The sequence below is a fragment of the Hetaerina americana genome, unplaced genomic scaffold (assembly GCF_022747635.1).
Source record: "Hetaerina americana unplaced genomic scaffold, ioHetAmer1.1.p SCAF_6, whole genome shotgun sequence".
NCBI classification, from domain to species: Eukaryota; Metazoa; Arthropoda; class Insecta; order Odonata; family Calopterygidae; genus Hetaerina; species Hetaerina americana.
Genome location: NW_027287205.1, coordinates 89,102,680 through 89,123,098, shown reverse-complemented (window position 1 = coordinate 89,123,098; position 20,419 = coordinate 89,102,680). Strand labels below are relative to the sequence as shown.

General features: G+C 38.7%; 1 protein-coding gene across 1 annotated transcript in view; it reads right to left on the bottom strand.

Moving 5' to 3' along the window:
* GCS2alpha (glucosidase 2 subunit alpha) overlaps positions 1-18,005 on the bottom strand; it is a 30,905-nt gene extending 12,900 nt beyond the window's left edge. The window contains exons 1-10 of the mRNA XM_071593631.1: positions 17,929-18,005; positions 17,616-17,720; positions 17,303-17,539; positions 17,029-17,202; positions 16,675-16,890; positions 13,897-13,998; positions 10,821-11,145; positions 7,997-8,136; positions 4,307-4,494; positions 1,511-1,752 (exon numbers count right to left, since the gene is read on the bottom strand). Of these exons, the coding sequence (XP_071449732.1) occupies positions 1,511-1,752; positions 4,307-4,494; positions 7,997-8,136; positions 10,821-11,145; positions 13,897-13,998; positions 16,675-16,890; positions 17,029-17,202; positions 17,303-17,539; positions 17,616-17,720; positions 17,929-17,939 (1,740 nt within the window). The 5' untranslated portion in view covers positions 17,940-18,005. The remainder of the gene's footprint in view (positions 1-1,510; positions 1,753-4,306; positions 4,495-7,996; positions 8,137-10,820; positions 11,146-13,896; positions 13,999-16,674; positions 16,891-17,028; positions 17,203-17,302; positions 17,540-17,615; positions 17,721-17,928) is intronic.
* Between the last annotated feature and the right edge of the window lie 2,414 nt (positions 18,006-20,419).

The window sequence follows — 20,419 nt, the reverse complement described above, 5'->3', positions numbered from 1 at the left end:
AGAACCGGCCAACTTCATCTGCAGACTAACAAGGGTGATTTATGTACTACAAGCCTATATGCCAGCCACCATGCTCATGCCAGATTTCTTCATTCAACCCTCAGAAAAATGCAATTAACCCTCTTAGTGTGGCGGGCCGATATATCGGCTTTTATATCCTTGGCGAAAAGTGCGGCGGGCCGATATATCGGCTCTTGCGTAGGCTATTGTTTAATTCGCTGTAACTTATGGTTTTTTCTTTAATAATTTATGGTTTTTGTGCTATCGATAGGTTGAATTCCAAAGAATTACATAACTAATTTTTTAATTTTTTATTAGCAATTTTAAATGCTTTTCAAAAAGTATAATTCTTACTCTAATTTTTCGTTTAGTTTTGTACATGTCGGGAAGCTCAGCATAATTGTTTGCTCGTTTTTTTTCTGAGTGGTCTTTCCACTATGAAAAGCCACTGAAAGGCTACTAATCTGTGTTCATCTGTAATCTCTTGAATGTGTTGTGGTGTCGTGGTGTTGATATATAGCTGCTTATTCAGACTTTGTTGCTACGATGGAAATGAGAGCACTGCTTTGTAATTATATTGGTTTCTCTTGCCACCCATCCTATCTACTCAATTGCGCCCTGTGTAATGGATTACATTGTCAGCAGTTCTCTGTGAGTTAGAACTTGGATTTTTTCTGCCTTTAGATTGTAAGCACATTGCCGCAGTCTCAAGGAAAGGGGAAAAGTCCCAATTTGACTCAGTGAGATCAGCCTTTTCAACAAAATGGAACTATGCAGAGGCTGACAACAAAATTTGCAATTCACTGGTTTTTCTTTATTTATTTATAATATTTTCTACATGTCTTTTTGATTCTTTATTGCATTTAAATATCGTAGTTTTATTTAAAAAATGTTTTAAAAAAATATTAGTATTTTGTCTAAAAATCGAAATATTATTGCTAAAAAAATATTCTTCAATTTTATAACACTGTAATAATTACATTTATTTTTCAGATGATGTAAATGTATTACATCATTAATAACTACAATATTTTATTTTAAAATAAAAAAACTGCGTATGGATACGTAAACAAATAACTTCATAATGTCTGTTTTCCTAAAATGATATATTTTCTTAAACTACCCTTCGCACTTTTCACTAGTACCTCTGGAATCCCCGCCGCACTAAGAGGGTTAACAGTGTATTACAAGCTATCCATGCAAGCTGGGGAATACTTCAAAAATTACTTTATCTAAAAATTGTAGCGAAATTGGATGTGTGAGGGCTGGTCAGCCAATATTTGTGCAGGTGTGAGATGTACTTACAAAAATCATAATTTCCATCAATTTTTAACTGTAAAATAAATCGTTTCCTTAGGAATATATCAAATAATATTTGCAGATTGAGCCGCTTGAGAAAAATAACAATACCATGCAAAATAGCCAGTCATGTCTTGAGAGACAGATATTTTTGACCGATGATAGCCCAATGCATTGTGGGTCTAGTCTACCAAACAAAGGTGATACTAACATGCTCAAGGGCATATGCGTTGTGGACATCTCTGTGCTCCCAGAGTCCTCCTGCATGAACGCAATCCTTGGGCATGGTGACTTCAGGGCCATTGAAAACAGAGGGCTCATTCATGTCGTTCCAAATGTGAAGGTCTTCTGTCGAGCCCACGTAGTTGTTAAACAAGTAGCGCGATGAGTAATACTCATTGACCTTCTCATCAAAGAAGTCCAGATAGCTGGACGATCCTGGCCAACACCAACCTGCAAATGAATACGAATTTCATGATATGCTACTGCCACCAATTACCCATGTAGAATTGAATTTTCCCAGCAAGGTGGGAAATCACACTAGGAATTTAAGACAGGATAAACCTTAAGACCCAGTTCCGTCACTTCCTCACATTTGCACACACTTTTCTATTAATTTCTGGCTTCTGCTCAAATTTCAAAGAATTTTTATCATCCCTCAACCGTATTAAAGCAATATAAACCGATACAAAAGTGAAAACATTTGATACATTAATGTCAAGTCAACAGCATTTCAAGCATTTCCAGAGATTTTTCAAAACTGAAAAAAACAGAAGCGAACCTCTTTTCATAATTCAAAACAAATGTGTCAACAGTTCACTTCCCTAATGGTTATCTCTTAAAGAAATTCTTAATGTTCATATTACTATCCAATGCATTGACGGAAAACATTTTGATGAAGTGACAGACATAAAATAAACATACCTTACACATGGCAAACTATCACTTCAAACACCAACCATTTATGAACAAACCATGGAGACCCCGACAATATTTAAATGAAAAAGCACTCATTCTAACTTCATGAATATGAACTCTTGTATTACGAACACCTCAGAGCTTCAACTGATAATTATAGAGAAATGTACAGCGGAGGGGACGAGAGCCAGAAAGTGGTTGCCATAATTTTGACTAAAAGGTAGGGAAAAGCACAGTAAACAAAGAGCAAGCAAGGGATAGAATATTACTAGCAGAGGTAAAAGCAAAACTGATGAACTTGGTCATTGTTCAGGTATAAAGGCCAGTAAGGTATAAGGTATAATACGGTGAGTTAGGTAATGGAATTTTGAAGCATGAACAGAAATGACAAGGAAGGAGTGTCAGCAAGCTGTAGAGAGAATCATGGACGAGGGAAATGAGCGGAGTACTATTGAGGAAAATGCATATATATAAAGAAGGGATATCCTAAGCCACAAATGAAACTTTAGGAACTGTTAATTGGAAAATGACAAGGAAACCATGGATCACGGATGAAATGCTTTGAAAGATAGATGAGAGAAGGAAATGGATGAGTGTAAACACAGAATTAAGAAGAAGGAAGCACAGAGTTAAATTTTAAATTAAGATGGTAATAAAGTAAAAGCAGCATAGGTTGGCAAAATAGGAGACTAATCTACAACCTATACATGTTTCAGATTGCTCAGGTGGGAGTGGGGAGAGAGAGTCTGGATGATCAGCGTTAGGAAGAAGAGTAAGGAAAGGCTGTCCATTTTTACCTGTACTGTTCAATGTTTAAGTGAAGGAAATGATTGAAGAGGCATGGGAAGAACTGGAATCAGCGGTGAATTCACAAAATCAATTAGGTTTGCTGATGACCAAGCTTTAGTTCGCCAGTCAGCCAAGAGGTTGCAAGCATTGCTGAGTGAATTGGAGATTCAGAGCAAAAGATATGGGATGAGAATCGATATAAATAAAACAAAAGGTTATGTGGTTTTCCAGAAATTGAAAGACAAAGTTAAACATCAAAATAGGAGGGTAAAAACTAGAGCAGGTGGAACAGTTAACATATTTAGGAAGGGTTTTGGACCAACACGGTCAAAGTAGTAAGGACGTAAGGATATGAATTTTGCTGGGAAAAGAGGTTTTCACAAGGTGGAGGGTTTAGATGACAGGGACGTTGAGGATAAGAAAGGATATTAAGAAAAGACACGTAAAAACTTTGATATGGAGCGTAGCTATGTACGGTGCAGAAACGTGGTCATTGAAGCAGGAGGAAAGATGTAGACTGGAGGCTTTTGAAATGTGGGTGTGGAGAAGAATGGAAGAGGTGAAATGGACAGAGAAGAAAACAAATGAGGGGGTGCTTGGTGTGGTGGGCGAAGAGAGGGGTTTGTTGAGAGCAATCCTATGGAGGCAGGAAAAGTGGATGAAGGGGGTATTGACCAGCAGTGGGATGTTGAAGACTGTGATAGAGGGGAGAATGTTAGGCAAACAAGGAAAGGGAAGGAACAGGATAGGGATGTTGGACGGGATGAAAGGGGGGAGGAAGTATAAAGAGATGAAGAGGGGCTTGTGGTATTGTACGATGTTGGGTTGTTTTGTTTTGAGATACAAAATACTTATTTGGTAGTTTTGAACATCCAAAACCTACCTTAACTGGTAGGTGACCGAATAAGAAATTGCTACATTGCTTCTGTTGAAAAAAAATATATATATATATAAAATATATATATATAAAATATATATATATATATACATATATATATATATATATATATATATATATATATATATATATATATATATATATATATATATATATATAAATATATATATATATAATATATATATAATATATAATATATATATAATATATAATATATATATATATTATATATATATATATATATATATATATATATATATATATATATATATAATATATATATTATTTAATTATATAATTTATATAGATTGATTTATGTTATATAATTTTCTGGATTTCCCAGACACAGGCCACCTTGAGGGCGTGAATGTTTTTTAAACAAGTGAGAATTAGATACTCTACCCTCATAGACTTTCCCATCCTTGGTCTTAACGTAATAGTCATTGGCTTCAGCATCGTTGTGGAGGAAGTACCCTCCATCCCGCTTGATGTGTGGGTCAACAATTGCAACCATCTTTCTTCCTTTGGCAGATTCGTGATCAATCATTTCCTTTGGATTTGGAAACTTGACCTTATCCCACGTGAAATACCTGAAAAGGAAACCATTACTCAAATCAAACTGATTCCAATAATAAGCACATTACAAACTTTAGGAAAATTAAGTAAACTCCACCATTAATGGTAACTAATTAGGTGTGCACGTCGTACAGTAAACTCCTGAATTTACATACACTTGAGCGATTCTTGAATCCGACTGATTTTCAATAGGTATTCTCAGGAGGTATTATTGATGGTCGAGTGAAGGTTGTTCACCTTAACACACAAGAAGGGCCGTGAGTGACGACATGCGTATCCTTGCAAGAGAAGAGATACAATGTTGTTGCCGGCATTGTGTTCATGTTCAGAGATAGGGATGGTGTAGGGTACTAATTATCACCTTGGCAACCGTGGCCGAAATGAGCAGTCCTTGACCATGCACAGTGGTCGCTGGGAAGCATGGAAAGTGGCTTCCCTCGCCTTAACGACTCTCACCACTACATCAAGATGGCTGGCCCCTATCACACAACACTCTTTGCTTGGAGGAAACAGATTACACACTCGATTGACCTGTGCATCATTTGAGTGAGGGGTTGTTACACGGAAGAGGTTCACTGCTCATTCATTAAGTACTTCGACGGCCAAAAATGGCCATGAAAAGAAAACTAGAGGCCCTATCGATTGAACAAACTCAAATGTTATCAGTCATTAGACAGATGTGAAGCAGTAAAAAAACTGGCTCATGAATTGGGGTTGGAGGGCAAACAGCTAATGATGTTCATGAACAAAAAGTGCAACTTCTTTTGTTCAATTGCGATTGTGAGAGGAACACCAGTGCAATGGAAATCAGGTCAATGAAATAATTGACCCTTACACTGCACTGCCGGGGCGGTTCAACCAAATGTAAGCCTAAAGATTGTCTGATTCACGTGCTCTTGTACCAGAGAAAGCAAAGTTTCTGTGATTCTTTTTGAAATGAGGGAGAGTTTTGTGCCTTGTTGGGGAGGGCAGTTGATGCACTTTAGAGAGCGCTGAGGAACATATGAGGTGTGAGCTGCATAGGAAGAACTCAATGCCAATACAGAGTCAGTTGATAATTTTCATGCTGAATTTCATGAGTTATTAGATGAAAAAATGTACTTCTAGGGGAAAAACTTCAAGACTGAAAATATATATTTCGGTTTCGTTAAGGGACCGTTCCTAATCAATGCTCTTTTTAATGTTGGTGCTAATAGAAACTCGGAAAAATGTTTTGGGAATATAATCATAATTAAATATGAAATGAGTCTCCATGGACTTGAGGGCAAGGTTGGTGAAATCAAAGCTGATGTTAATTTTGACCAAATGGTTGGGGATGGGCATGTGGCACCAGCATGCCGGTCAGGTGAGCCAAGCAATCACTCCCAACTTCGTGGGTAATCTGCTGCAATGCACAATCCTGGCAAATACTTGAGCCTTCCACAGTTTAGGAGAGAACAATTAGGAGTCGCAAGAGGAATATCTCAAACCCATCAAAATATTAAATCGTAACAACTGATTACTTTATGATTTGATCATAATTTTTCGGTCACTTATCTTTTCATCAAATTGAAGCTAAAAAGTGAGTTAGTAATAGCAAGGCCACGTACCCTACTCTTTTCTCTTCGAGGCCGACTGCTGTAATATACTTCAATATTGGTACACTATTGCTATTTTTCCCAACTGTATTATTCACTGAACTTCCCTACCATCTGACGTCACACGCAGCAGGGTGCTCAACCACTGTGGAAGCACACCAGGGGAAAGGGAAGAGCCTGATCGGTGGATTACCTTTGTTTTCAGATTACCCATACAACCTCAACACCAGTCATCGGGATTGGAAATCAGAAGTTTAGTATACACACACTGAAGAATTCCTAAAAAGTGATCATATAAGCTCTTAGCTACACACAAGTTTCCCTCATACCCATTTAACAAGTACTGGATATAAAAAAGTGCTTGAGAAAAATGTGCAAAATACAACATTAGCATCTACAAAATATTATAGGCAAATTAGCAGCAACAAGAAACAGCTATCATACACAGGCATTAACATATGACATATGAACAAATAATGACATAAGATTATACAGTAAACCCTCGATATTATCCGTGGGCCAATGGATGAAGCATATATAATGGAAAAACACAAGGATAATCGAAATATAGTTGTGATATATATGGATATACATTCACAAAAAACTCTAATTTTTTCATTCCTTGTGATTGATTCAAGTATTTTCAAGTGATAAAAAGTTCATATTTTCTGTTTTTCAGTCATTTTCATAAAAGGGTGGAATCATAGATTTACGAAAACACAGAACTACCTGATATCAAGTGAACAGCACAACATATTTCCCTCAGAAAGCTGAACAAATCACATAGCCAGAGAAAAACGACTTTCGATACGCAAATATTGAAAAAGAATCGCTGATATGAATTCATATTCATAATATGATATACTGATTAAAATAATGCAGTTTAGATAGTTGAACACTTATTTGTTGTAGAGTAAAACCATGTGTCTGCTCTCACCTTAAAGGAGCATATGGAATTCCTTCCCATGGCCAGTGAATGCATGGGAGACGATAGTGGGAGAATACGGATGGTACAAATTAAATTAACACATTATGTATAATTACGTGCATAGCGAAGATAGAAACACGTCCTCAGTCATGTTCCTTAATAACCATCAGTGGAATGTTAACTCTTCTCTTTGTTCCGACTGGCCAGGGAAACTGTGGCAATGGAAACCATCATCACGGACAACAACAGAGGTGGCAAGAGGATACAAAGAAGGACACCACGCCCAGAGAACATTTTGCAGAACTAAAAAAATGATAAAAATCAACAAATGCACAATGAAGATAGAAACTGCAGCACTTTCTGATGACATAAAGATTTATTAGGCATGCACACTTGTTTCCAATCACAGGTCCATCACCATGCATGGGAGGGGGTTTCCCCCTCAGGAAATCCAATGCACACAAGAGAGTGGGAAGAAGGGGGGCAACGGAGGGAGGATGGGGGAGTGGTGGAAGGCTATTATGATTCAGGGGGATTAACTGCGGGTGGCGATCAAGAGGGAGAGCGGTGGGGTGTAACTGTGAGTAAATAAATGAAGCGCTGGCACCTCCTGAGGAAGTGGGAAAAGAGGGAAGTCACACTAAACGGAGAGTGGAGTGGGAAACACTTCAAATAATAATCATTTGATCACTGCTTTATTAAAGGACCACATTATCCTTAACTGGTGCATTCGCTTTGTAAATGGTGTGCCTATGCCACACTCTTAACGTGCAAAACAAACCAGGTGTGGTGAATGTTACCACACTGCCACTATGCCAGCGAATTGTTGTCAGTAATCTTTCATTTTATTTTTCATTCATGATAACACACAAAACTTACCTCAAACTGAGACTACTTCCATCAAAAGATTTAAAACTCTCTAAAACATTCTATGGGCTCCAGCATCGAGGCAATTGTGCAAATGTTGGTTTCAATAATGACTTCAATGAGAAAGATTAAAGCGACTGCTACCTTTTGCCATTGGTGTGCTCGATGTCCAGCCAAATGACATCACAGGGGATGTCATGCTCATCAAAGCCAGCGTCGACACTCTTGACGTCATCCTGATCATTGTAGTTCCAGCGCGACTGGTGGTAACCAAATGCAAAATACTGGAATAGAGAAACACCACGGTAAATACCTTGATACACTCTTCACAGCCAATGTGGGCTATCCCACATAGCCAATGAAAATGCTTATCTCTCGTTCAAATTTTGAACCCAGGCACAAACAGAACAATGTATTCTAGGGAATCAAAGTCATGGTACTGAGGAGACAAGTCAAGGACATGTACAATATTCAAACGGACTTTCATAGAGTATGATGGATAAATTACGCATAAAAAAGCAAATATGTAATACATTATTATTATATTATTATGAGGTAATCTACCAGTTAAGGTAGGTTTTTGGATGGACACAACTACCAAATAAATAGATAGATATTTTGTGACTTCAAACAAAACACAAAATCCAGCAACCTACTCTAACTCAAGAGTACTTTCTTCCTCCCTTCATCCCGTCCAACATTCCTATCCTGTTACTGCCCTTTCCTCGTTTGCCTAACATTCTCCCCTCTATTACAGTCTTCAACATCCCGCTGCCGGTCAATTCCCCCTTCAGCCACTTTTCCTGCCTCCATAGGATTTCTCCCGACAAACCCCTCTCTTCGCCCACCATACTAAGTACTTCCTCATTTGTTTTCTTTTCTGTCCATTTCACCTTTTCCATTCTTCTCCACAGCCACATTTCAAAAGCCTCCAGTCTACGTCTATCCCCCAGCTTGAATGACCACGTTTCCGCTCCGTACATAGCTACACTCCATATCAGAGTTTTTACGAGTCTTTTCTTAATATCCTTACCCAAAGTCCCTGTCATCAACTCCCTCCTCCTTGTGAAAGCCTCTTTGCCTAGCGCAATTCTTCTCCTTACGTCCCTACTACTTTAACCGTGTTGGTCCAAAACACTTCCGAGACACGTAAACTGTTCTACCTGCTCTAGTTTTTGCCCTCCTATTTTAATGTTTAGCTTAGCCTTTTTCTTCCTAGAAAATCGCAAAACCTTTGTTTTATTAATATTGATTCTCATCCCATACCTGTCGCACTGAATTTCCAATTCACTCAGCAATGCTTACAAAACCCTTGGCTGACTGACAAACTAAAGCTTGGTCATCAGCAAACCTAACTGATTTTACAAATTCCCTGCCCACTTTCATTCATACCTCCAGCTCTTCCCATGCCTCTTAATCATTTCCTCTACATACAGGTTGAACAGCAACGGTGATAATGGGCAACCCTGCCTTATACCTCTTCCTAACACTGCCCATCCTGACTCCCTGTTCCCCACTTGCACCTGAGCAGTCTGAGACATGTACAGGTTGCGGATTAGCCTCCTTTCCCTCCAATCTATTTCTAATTTCTGCAATATACTCATTCCATTTTCCAAATTCACTCAATCAAACGTTTTTTTGAAATCTACGGAACTGGCAAATACTTCCTGATTGTATTCTTTATTCCTCTCAATTGGTGATCTCATCACTGCAATGGCATCATGCGTACCTCTCCCCTTTCTAAACCAAAACTGATCGTCCCCTTAGTAATCATTTGCCCTACTCTCTATCCTTTTGTTTATGATCCTGAGAACATCTTTAGCTGCGTGGGATATCAACTTATCGTTCTGTAGTCCTTATATGATGTAGCCTTTACCTTTTTCAGAATAAGAACTAAAACTGATCTCACAAAGTCCTCCCACCAGATTCCTTCCTCATAGATACTACGAATCAGTTCATATAACCTCCTCCTCCCACATTTTCCTAAACCTTTTAGTAGTTCCGCAGGAATGTTATCCTCCCCCCGACCTTATTTAGTTTCATCATGTAATACATAATATTGTAAATTCAAAGAACTGCGAGATATGCCAAAACAGTGACTTTTAACAGAGTCATCTGCTAAATGCAAAAATTTCAAAATGTAAAATTTATTTGCCTGGACAGGGATTCCGAACCTAGGTCCCTTGATGTCTGGTGGAGTGCTTTAGCCAGTTAAGCTACCGGGGTGTCCTTTAACCCAGGAATTTTGGAGGCTTCAACGGAACAAGATGTTATGACAATATATCATACATGCAATGTCACAGGGATACGCTCTCATGCATTTTGTGCCACAGTCCACAACGCTAAACTCAACTTTTGAACACAATGTCTTTACCTTAGAAAAATTTAAAGAACTGCAGGAAATTCTGCATAGTAACTTTTAGCGGATTAATTTGCAACTTTGCATTAAAATGTCAACATATCCAATCTTATTCCTTGAGAGCCCCCAATATTTTGGAGTGTAAGAGGATGCCCCGGTAGTTTACTGGTTAACGGATTCGGCTGAACGTTGAGGGATCTGGGTTTGAACCCCGGTCAAGGCGAATAATTTTTACACTAAGAAATTGGGCACAATACGTCGCAAATGATAGACAACAACAGTGCTATTATAAATAATGGCTTATAAATGCATTGCCAAGGAAAACACTTAAATGCACCAACCATGATGGCGCATGGTTTCTTCTTCCACATGCTTGCCTTTGATAATGGAAAATTGAAAACTTGTGCACCATAGAATGCACTGCTGTGAAGGAGTTGAAAAGAACACTCACCAACAACAGCATTCATGCAATGACGAGGGAAAAATTACACGTGGCAAGGAACACAAGGAACAGAAAATCATGGACAACAAAACTTGAGAAAACGAATCCATGGATATATTACCATTCTAACATCGACATTCACACTGACAATTTTCAGGTGGACTTACCGGAGGAAATGTAGCCGTCCCGGTGAGTTTGGCATACTGGCGGGAAACATCCTGTGGTTTTGGTCCCATCAGAAAGAACACGTCAATGATACCACTCTCGGACATGAACCGTGCGTCGATGTTGGACGGCCTTCCCTTGGGCTCGCCTCCGGCATCGTTGCCGTCGTCGGACCCAGCCTTGCCCGAAACAAAGCTCACGATTGATGAGACCATCCCAGCTGCAGCCCCACCAACACTCCCGCCCGAGGTCACTTCTCCCTTACTCTTTATGTCAACCCACGTCTCGGCTGCATTGTGCCAGAACACACCCACGGTCTTGGAAACTCTGTGGGAATAAAGAGAAGACCTCGTTGACCCCAGTGCACCCTGGTCTTAAGCAAAACAACTGGTCATTAATGAGACTTTCCAAAACACCTTTGGCTATTACGAGGCAAAGACCAAGTCAATCGGACCAACCCTGATCATGAACACATCCTCTTATGAGGGCCTTAAAGATGGTCACCACTAACAATTTATTCTCAACGAGTCCTCTTTTCAAGGCACCTCGGTGAGATTTTGTTTATATTTTCAGGAATGTTTCATGAAGTGAAATATATGTACATGAATGCATACATTTTTTCAGTGAGTGTGTTCAAATATGTTTAATTATAAATGATTACCTTTTGCTGGAGTTCCCAAGTTTCTCCTTTTATCTTGCATTTCAATGACAAAGCCCTTTTGAAAATTTTGGCATCCTACATGATAATTTCAATATCATGCAAGATAATGGCACACATAATATGTCTACTGAAGGCTTGGGATGGCTTCTACCTTTTGAAGTTATTACTTGTTCACATTTTCAACATCCCTGCCCATACACACACACACACGCGCGCGCCAAGTTTGGACAAGCTTTTTATCCTGCAGAGAAGGAGTCAAGCATTTTATCCTGGCACCAGTGATGAACATCTACCTGGACCAGTGCAACAATTATGTCAAGTGAATCAGATATTCTTTCGGCTTTCAAAAGGTTAAGATACAATGCAACCTACATTTACTAACTCATGTCTGGATGAGTATTGCATTGAGTTTCTTTTAAGTTGTCTAATTAGTAATTGTCCAAGATGTGGGATCGGTCAGCCGAAAAAGGGGTCTTGCTCTAAACCTGTGCAGATTACGCCACAGCAGTCCAAATTGATTGTAACCAACCAATTCCCATATCCAAGCAGAGACTTTGATCTTTAGGACACATGCCCCCAGTAGACTGCTCACTCGGCCTTGCTGATGTGCCCAGCCCCTGCTACCAATGACCATCCAATCGGTGAAAGATGGAATGGCCTTCACTCGCACGTCAAGTCAGGGGCTCCAAACAAACCCTTTTAATTCCCCTTCACTTCAGGAGATGGCAAGGATAATGCAATGGACTCACTCCGGAGAAATCCCAGACATTTCAGCAACATCCTTCACTTTTATGTGAAAATCAGCATCAAAATGAGTTCATTTGTGCAAGATTCTAGGCATGAATCTGTTGCTGCCGTTGTGCATTGAGAGTTGGGCAATCCCCTGAGGGCCTCAATGCTCAGTTCGATTGTTTAATTTGAGGCTAGTTGCCCAGTCCTTGACAGTGTCCACAGTCTCACAGGCATCTCCACTCACCCCAATCGTTCGTGCATGAAAGTCAAAGGTTGCACACCCTTCACTCTGAGGCATTCACTCAGCACACATCGTTTCAACAAAACTGAAATGCACGTCAACTTTTCACATTTCACCGCTTCAATAAACATTTATGACATTGCAGGCGTACACCATTACATGCTGTCGCAGTGAATTAATGAGGGTTTACGTGTCTAGGGGCAGTATTGTCTCCAATCAATGTGTTCTGATTTTTTATGATTAGGTGATTTTCAAGGAGCCAGAACTTCTTAAAATGACTTCTCATGTTTAACCAACATTTCGTTTAAAAAATTTAGCTATCTTCAGCATAGATGTCAAGGCAGAGAGTTTAAGAACAAATCATGTGCAAATACTGCAGAAAATAGTACTATGATTTCAAGCACCTTATGCCTAAGATAAGCAGTTATACATTCGACAGGTTTACTGGCAACATATTAGAGAGTAAATCCACATGGGATTCAGTGATCTCAATCGTAATTAGATGCATGTTATTTTCATTCATATTCTGCTCTATCTTTTGTTTCAATGAAACAGCCAAATAATATCGAAGTTCTAAAGAAAGAGAGGTCTAAATGATAATTGTCACAGACTTAGGAATTCGGGATTCAGAAGAGCACGTGTGTTGCAAAATAAATTCTCAGCAATATATTAATACACATAAATCATGAGACATGTTACCTCATAATGACCCTGTAATATTGAAACTGGTTATAAAAAAAGAGAGCTTGTGGAGATGCTAAGTACAGAGTTATTTCTACACAATCAGTAATTTGAGCATTCATGTCAACTAAGCAGACCCAATGGGATGGAAGAATGAGTATTATTTGTCAGGGTCGCCGACCAACAGCCGAGGTCATTTGTGCTATTAGGGATGGATGGGAAAGGAGGAAGGGTGGAGAGAAACCCAGTGTGTCAGCATTAGCCTACTCTTAACTTAAGGTGCCAAGAGATCCGCAGCTTAACGTCCCAACGACAAACTATGAAACATAATGAAAACAATGAGAATTTAGAAAGATAGGCTATGCACAGACTGATTTAGTGAGATCTTATAATGGCAATCAAAATGGCTACTAAAAAACTTCCAGGTATGTCAGAAAATATTGCTCCATCTAGTTTCAACAGTAACCCAGTAGTTTCAAATTGAGATGTGAGACTAAAATCCCTTAGATCATGAAGTATTAATGATGAATTGATCAGAGAGATGATTCACAACTGATCTAATGCTAATTGTTTTAACCGCACCCAAGTAAATCACAATCAGTTTAGTGTAAGTTTTCAATTGTTATTCATGGATGGCAATTTCATGCTCAGCAATAAAAAGGATGTAAATTAGCATCCAGTAGTAGCACAAAGGCAATTATGATGTAACCTAGAACTTTCAAGCCAAATGAACACTTCAAAGGTAACCTAATTCCACACTTACCCATGCGCAAGAACAAGTGGGATCGATCCATAGAGAGCCATCGGATTGTCCAACTCATACTCAAACACGTCCAGGTTGTAGAGGCGATACGGATCGGTGTCACTATGAAAAGAAGTCGCAACACATAGTGTTATATATTATGCACATAACAATCTGAAGTTCTGAAATTACTCACTCCTAATTTATTACTCCCCCCATACTTATTTCCATCCGATGTCAAAATCAGAGAGAGTAGTGAGACAAGGCGTGTGACCTCCCCAGGTCACATTCCACCCCTTACTTTCAAAATTAAAAACAATAACGATATTCCCCATGTCCATTTTGACATTCCAAGAGCCAAGAATGAAACATTTATGGATATAAAAGAAAACCTTCATGCCTCAGGTTTAGAAAACATGAGTGGGCCCAGTCATTATAGTGAATTCACTGACAAGATAGAATCGCTGGTGCTCACTGCAGATTACATTATTTGACCAAGCGCAGACTGTTTCAGTTGGGGAGATTAAAAGTGAACAGGAATTGAGGGGCTCATTTCAATGGTATGAATTGTAGCAAACTTCTGTGGACCTAAGTTCTAACGCCGATAGAAACCTCTGTTAAAAAAATGCACAATATGGGCAGAGGTAAATACCAGTACATGTGATTCGGCAACATCTTTTGGGTGGGGAGGGCAGAGGAGGTGTTGGGCCAAAGGATTATGAATGCACCGACACCTAAGGACAAAGTCTGAATTCAAAGTACTTTTGCGATCACAGTGCAATCCATTTGAAAGGTAAGATCAATACTGCAACCAGGGGCAACAAAAATCTAACTGGCGGTTTCTCAGTACCCAGGTCGAGAATCCAAACAAGGTGGCCAGCAATTCAATGGCCTTTGACTCTATATTTTTTTCCAAGTCAAAAACTCATTTTCCAAGGATTTGTCAAACAACTAGGTTACCAGATAATATCTTCTCACAAAGAGAGAGTGAAGTCATGGTGACTACCCATAACTAAAGCATGTTGGTCATCAATGCAACAATTTCAGACTGTAACAATTATTCACCTTGACCAGGATTCGAAACTGGATCCCTCAATGTCTGGGCGTGTGCTTTAGCCAGTTAAGCTATCAAAGCGTCCCCATAAACTCTGAAATTTTCCAAATGAAGTTCTGGGTTTGAATCCCAATCAAGGCGAATGATTTTTACACTCTGAAATTGTTGCATTGAAATGCAGATGACCCCGTTACAAGTCACAATCGCAGCATCTCCCGCAGTTTCTTTGGAACGTGTAGGTCGTGCTGCATTGGTAAGTGGGCACTCTCTTCATATCACAACACTCATGTCGACCCTAATAAACGAACAGAAGACCCTTGAAATTAAATGTGGGTGGTGAACAATTCTTGACTTGTTGGCAGAATGCTATAACATTTACCGATGCCAGTTTTACAAAATGTATCACTTATTCATCAAGAATTGAAAATTAAAAAATAAATAAGTAATTTTTTCACTCTAATGTCCACAGAGTATTATCTCCAGTAGAAAAACGTTCCCACCTCCAAAATTCCAAATTTCATGTTTCAATTTTAGGCCCTTTCAAAGTTTTACTGAGTCACAGTATTTAAGAATTCAAGGACTTGTCTAGATGTCCTGTCAAAGCAAGAGCACCTAGACCAATAATCCCAGGTACCAGTACCTAAAGCAAGTCTTTGTACCTGCAACTGCCCCTGAAAATGAGTTATTCATGAATGCTGGGTAATGCTTCTTATACTTTTAGGAAGGCAACATGGGATAACTACCAAAATGGCACTCACAGAGGCCATCATTCCAAAGGGAAAAATTACCTCGTCTGACCCTGGATCACTCACCTCCAACTCAGAACAACGCACTCCACAATGCAATACCCACAATCACCAAATTATGTATTTGAAAGTGAAAAATGTTGGTTTGAGGCAAAGTAAATTTCCCACCAATCTAACTCAGGACTATAACTGACAACATCTGCACCAATGGCTTTCAATTGAGAGGAACAATTACAGATTTCCCAAGGATGGCAAAACAAAAATCTCTGAAAGCAAAAAATTTAACAGGATTCAGCTGGACCATTAATGCACATTCGTAGCAAAATTTTAGTATGTCCTATGCACAGGGAAAAGGGCCAAAATATTTGATATTCCCAGGGAACATTATTCTGCTGCTGAAGTACCACCACTTATATCGCCTTGTAAGAACATTTGAAAAGGGCATTTACCCATGGAATAAATAGTTAAGATAATATTGGGCAAAACACAACTCAACGGTCTCAGCTATAGGATATCACAAATAAGTAATTGAAGTAAGGATAACATCCTTCGACTAAAAGACCAGAAGGAGGCAAAAACTTCAACCTAGACCATATAGCACTTTTATTCACTTTGGCTGATATCAACAAAGTGTGAGCAATATATGAACTTGAGAAGCTGGTTTTGACCACATACACCAATGCCAAATAGTGTTATCTTCATTCCTAAGAAGGAGGTAGTGAGCACTGGCCTATTTTGATTAATATTAATCATTTTTTAATATTAAAAAGAAATAAAAATATAAAAAGTTGATTAAGAGTCTTCATTGCAAACTGATCAGATTGGTTTCCAATGCTCCCTCGAAAGACTCTGAATTCTGCCCAAACAGTTCCTTTTAAGAATTTATTTACCCTCAGAGATATTGGGCTTATTGATTAATGCTGGGCATCAGATGGGAGCGGAAGAGGAAAAATGGGGTGACCGTTAAGTTCATAAATACATAAATAATGAAATACTCACGCAGTCGACTTGAGGGAAAATGAATCTGCATGTTCTGGGATTCCGTAAATACTTTCTCCCGAGGGGAATGAAAAATCCATTGCTACAGCAGATGGGCCATGGGGCTTGCTGTCATGATGGCTCTTGAAAGTCTCTTCCCAGGCCCCTTCCTCATCTCCTAGTTCAATATCATTTATAACGGGAACTTGGTCAGGTTCACCTTCCTCAGGATCGGTCCTACAGGAGGTTTCAATTTTTTAATTTGGTCGTAATTCCACAAAACTTAATTTTCAACCACACTTTTCACAGGTAATATACATGCATCAATATGCAGTACTAACATCTAATTATGTACTAAAGAAACCTGCCACTTACTGAGGAACTTTAAGCCTGTAATGCTCAAATTTCATCAATCCACGTGCATTCGCACTTATAAGTATATTATTTTCATCATGAATGTCCACGCGGAAAGGTTTTGCAATGATCGTTGCGATGTTTGAGCCACATTTGATTGAAATCTTATCAGCTTTCCGTTCCACAAGCTCCAGTCTAACATAAAAACAAATAAAAAATTAAAACTTTAGGTTCAAGCAAATTAAAATTGACTAAAACACTCGGGAAACATCGGTCAAAGAAAAATAATACAAACTTTTCCAGGAGAGGTTCTCCAACCAATGCATCTTGCACTTCAAAACGTGGTTTAATAGGGTTGAGCTCGTTTATTTTCATTCTAAATGTTCCATCGGTGAGAGCAAAAAACTGAAATTTAAATGTAACTAAATTCCTGCTATTAATCATTTCCGCTTCAATGCTTGATGTCTCAACCTTTAATGTATTCATCAACAGTTCATATGCAGAATTTGAAGGCTCCATTGCACGACACCGCCTGCCATTGAATAATTAACATCATATACATAATATCATACTGTCATTAGTGCACTAAAACAAAGAAATTTGCCTACCGGCAAAAGCTGCTCTGCTGACATGTTTTAAAATTCCCTCGGTCAACCCCTTGGACGGGAACAAACGATGATAAAAAAGCAGAAGTGAAATATACAATAATTAATCTGTAATAAAGGAAGAGCACCGTAAATGAAAAAGCACCTATTGGGAAATTACAAAAGGCAGAGTCATTAGTGCAATTATAGTTAGGGGTACAAGCGAAGCATTAAACATTCAGCCAAAGAAGGAATATGCTATCACAGAGCTAGTTAATTCATTTCAGTATATAACGCAGATGATATATTGAGAGTAACACATTACTATCATACTTACAATCTTGCCATTATTTTAAAGCATTTACTAATGGCAGTGATGGAGACAAACGTGTCTAACGCTTGACGCCATGCAGTTGTCGTGCGCATCGCTACTACGACGACTAGCAAAGGAAGAAATGCCGCTCGATTCAATATACTAAAATCGTGGTAAACGGCTGGGATATTTTCAAAATCATGGTGAAAGCTACTCATTTCGGGACAAGGTGTGCTATTAAAATTGAGAAACATATGGTATCCAATTAAAATTCACCGTATGACCTGCATTTATGTACAAAATCTGAGTTTCATTTGTCTTCGTGTCGTGCAACGAGGCTCCCATGTTTTTTTTACCAATTAACCCTTTGAAATAACTGACAAGTCAGTTGTAATTGGGCCATTTTATTTGTTACAATTTCTTTAATCAGTTTTGATTTTCGTATTGCTTTCAGTACTGCTGCTCAATCTAAGGGTCTGTGATAAACTGATTTCGCTGTGGACTACGTGTTCACCACACTTCGGTGTGCTCGAATCTTTCACGCCCTGATATAGTCTCCAAGCAGTAAACCACAACTTAATTTATTTGTGTTAGCTGCTCGAAAACTGTCTACGTATCTGGCTGCCACTCAACGAGATGAAATCAATTTTGGAGATTTTCAAGACAGAGTTGTCGGGAGGTTAAATCATCTCTTACCAACTTAAAGTGAACAGAGGATATCTATTTCCGACGAAGTATTGGAGTCACTTATTGATTAATTTCACTTAAGTCAAATGAGACCGTGCAATGTATTACGGTTCAATATTCCCAAGATCAGTTGTAGTAAAGGCGAGAATGAAAGTGTCGCTGACTTCAGTCAAACAATCAACCCAAACGTGATCTATTCAAATTGTTTTTAAGAGCCCTCGTGCTTCTCTAAAGAAAAAAAAGCAGTTTGGATATAGCGTTGTGGCCGGTAATGGTCGCCGCATACATCTTCAGTTCATTGTAATTTAGAGTATAATTAATTCGTGTGGAATCCAAATTATAAAGCCCATGTTAATAAGGGTAGAGTGCAACAAATTCTTGCGAACTTTGCGAAAACAAAAACACATTTGGAAACAATGGATGCACTGAATCTTCGTCACTCAGATTTGCCGCCGGCTACCCGAAATAGTTCCATTAATCAATGTAATAACCGTATAAAATTGTTCAGCCTTATTGTAATTAATATCTTTTGATGTAAAATTTCCCAATACCGGAAGGACAAAATAATTCCACTGTAAATTCTGCAGTAGGAATTTTTCATACAATTCACCTATCACAAGGATTTAACACTCATTTAATCTTCTTAGCTCAAATTTTGACTTGCATTTTGATACTTTGCCCACATTTAAGATTAAATTAATTGAAAATGTATTATATTTATCAATCATTAATTAATGCATTCTATTAAATTAATGTCTCGATTAAATGATTTACCGTTGATTTTCAGATAAAGCATTAGTAGCTCTTTCAACAATATGCCGAGTATTTTAATTTATTTTCAAGTGGTTTCTCGTTTTTCTCTCATTTTGTATGATATGGCACTAATTTAATTGCATCAGGGTTATTGTAAACTTCTCACAAATGTGTCATGTTTGCTGAAAGTATGTGAATATTCTATTACGAATTGGGCATTTGCCCACAATAATCATTATTATTCAATGACTCCCAAGTATAAATGACCAGAACCTATATGCCCTCATTATTGTGTAGGTCAACATTCATTAATTCTGAAGCTGTTCTTGCATTATGCCTCCAGTTTTGACTTATAGTAAATGATAAATTCGGTCTTAAGGAGTGGTTACCCTACCTTCGATTATGGTTCTTCTATTACCTTCATCCCCAACGCACTACAACCATAATGTGCTCTCCAATGACCCCTAGCACTGTGCTGGTGAGAGCATTAAATTGCCACCTAGGGTCACCCATGCGAGATATGTTGAAGGTTAGCAGCCAGACGAAAGGTAGTCCATGCACAGCATCTGTACCTCAGTGAGGTGGCTGCAAAGGTGTCCGTATTCAAGAGGGATGGCTATTTAAAAGATTGTGTCATACTAAAAACACTACTGCAGAAAGCAATGGGGAACCACCTCAACTTATTATACCGAGTCACTAAGGATGGCCATGGGTGAGTCCTTGGCTCTTTGGGACTTGGTGTGTTATGCCAAGCAGTGGGAGAGGCAAAGCTTCCTCCACCACCATCTCTAGAAATCCTTGCAATGCAAAACCTCTGGGTAATCAGGTGACATCAGGAGGTTGGTAGATGGTACCAACCATTCTTACCATTGGGTGGCTTGCTACTCCACCTGGCAGAGTGACTCCAAACCCCACTCTGTGATTGCCCCCTCATATTGCATTTACTCTCCTTAGAATGTCATTAAGCACTATACAGGCACCAGTTCTGAAACAAGATGAACTGGTTCAGTTGCATTACCAACTGCTTCAATAAACAGTTCCGTCATGTTAATTCTAATTAAGGTTCTCACAGATC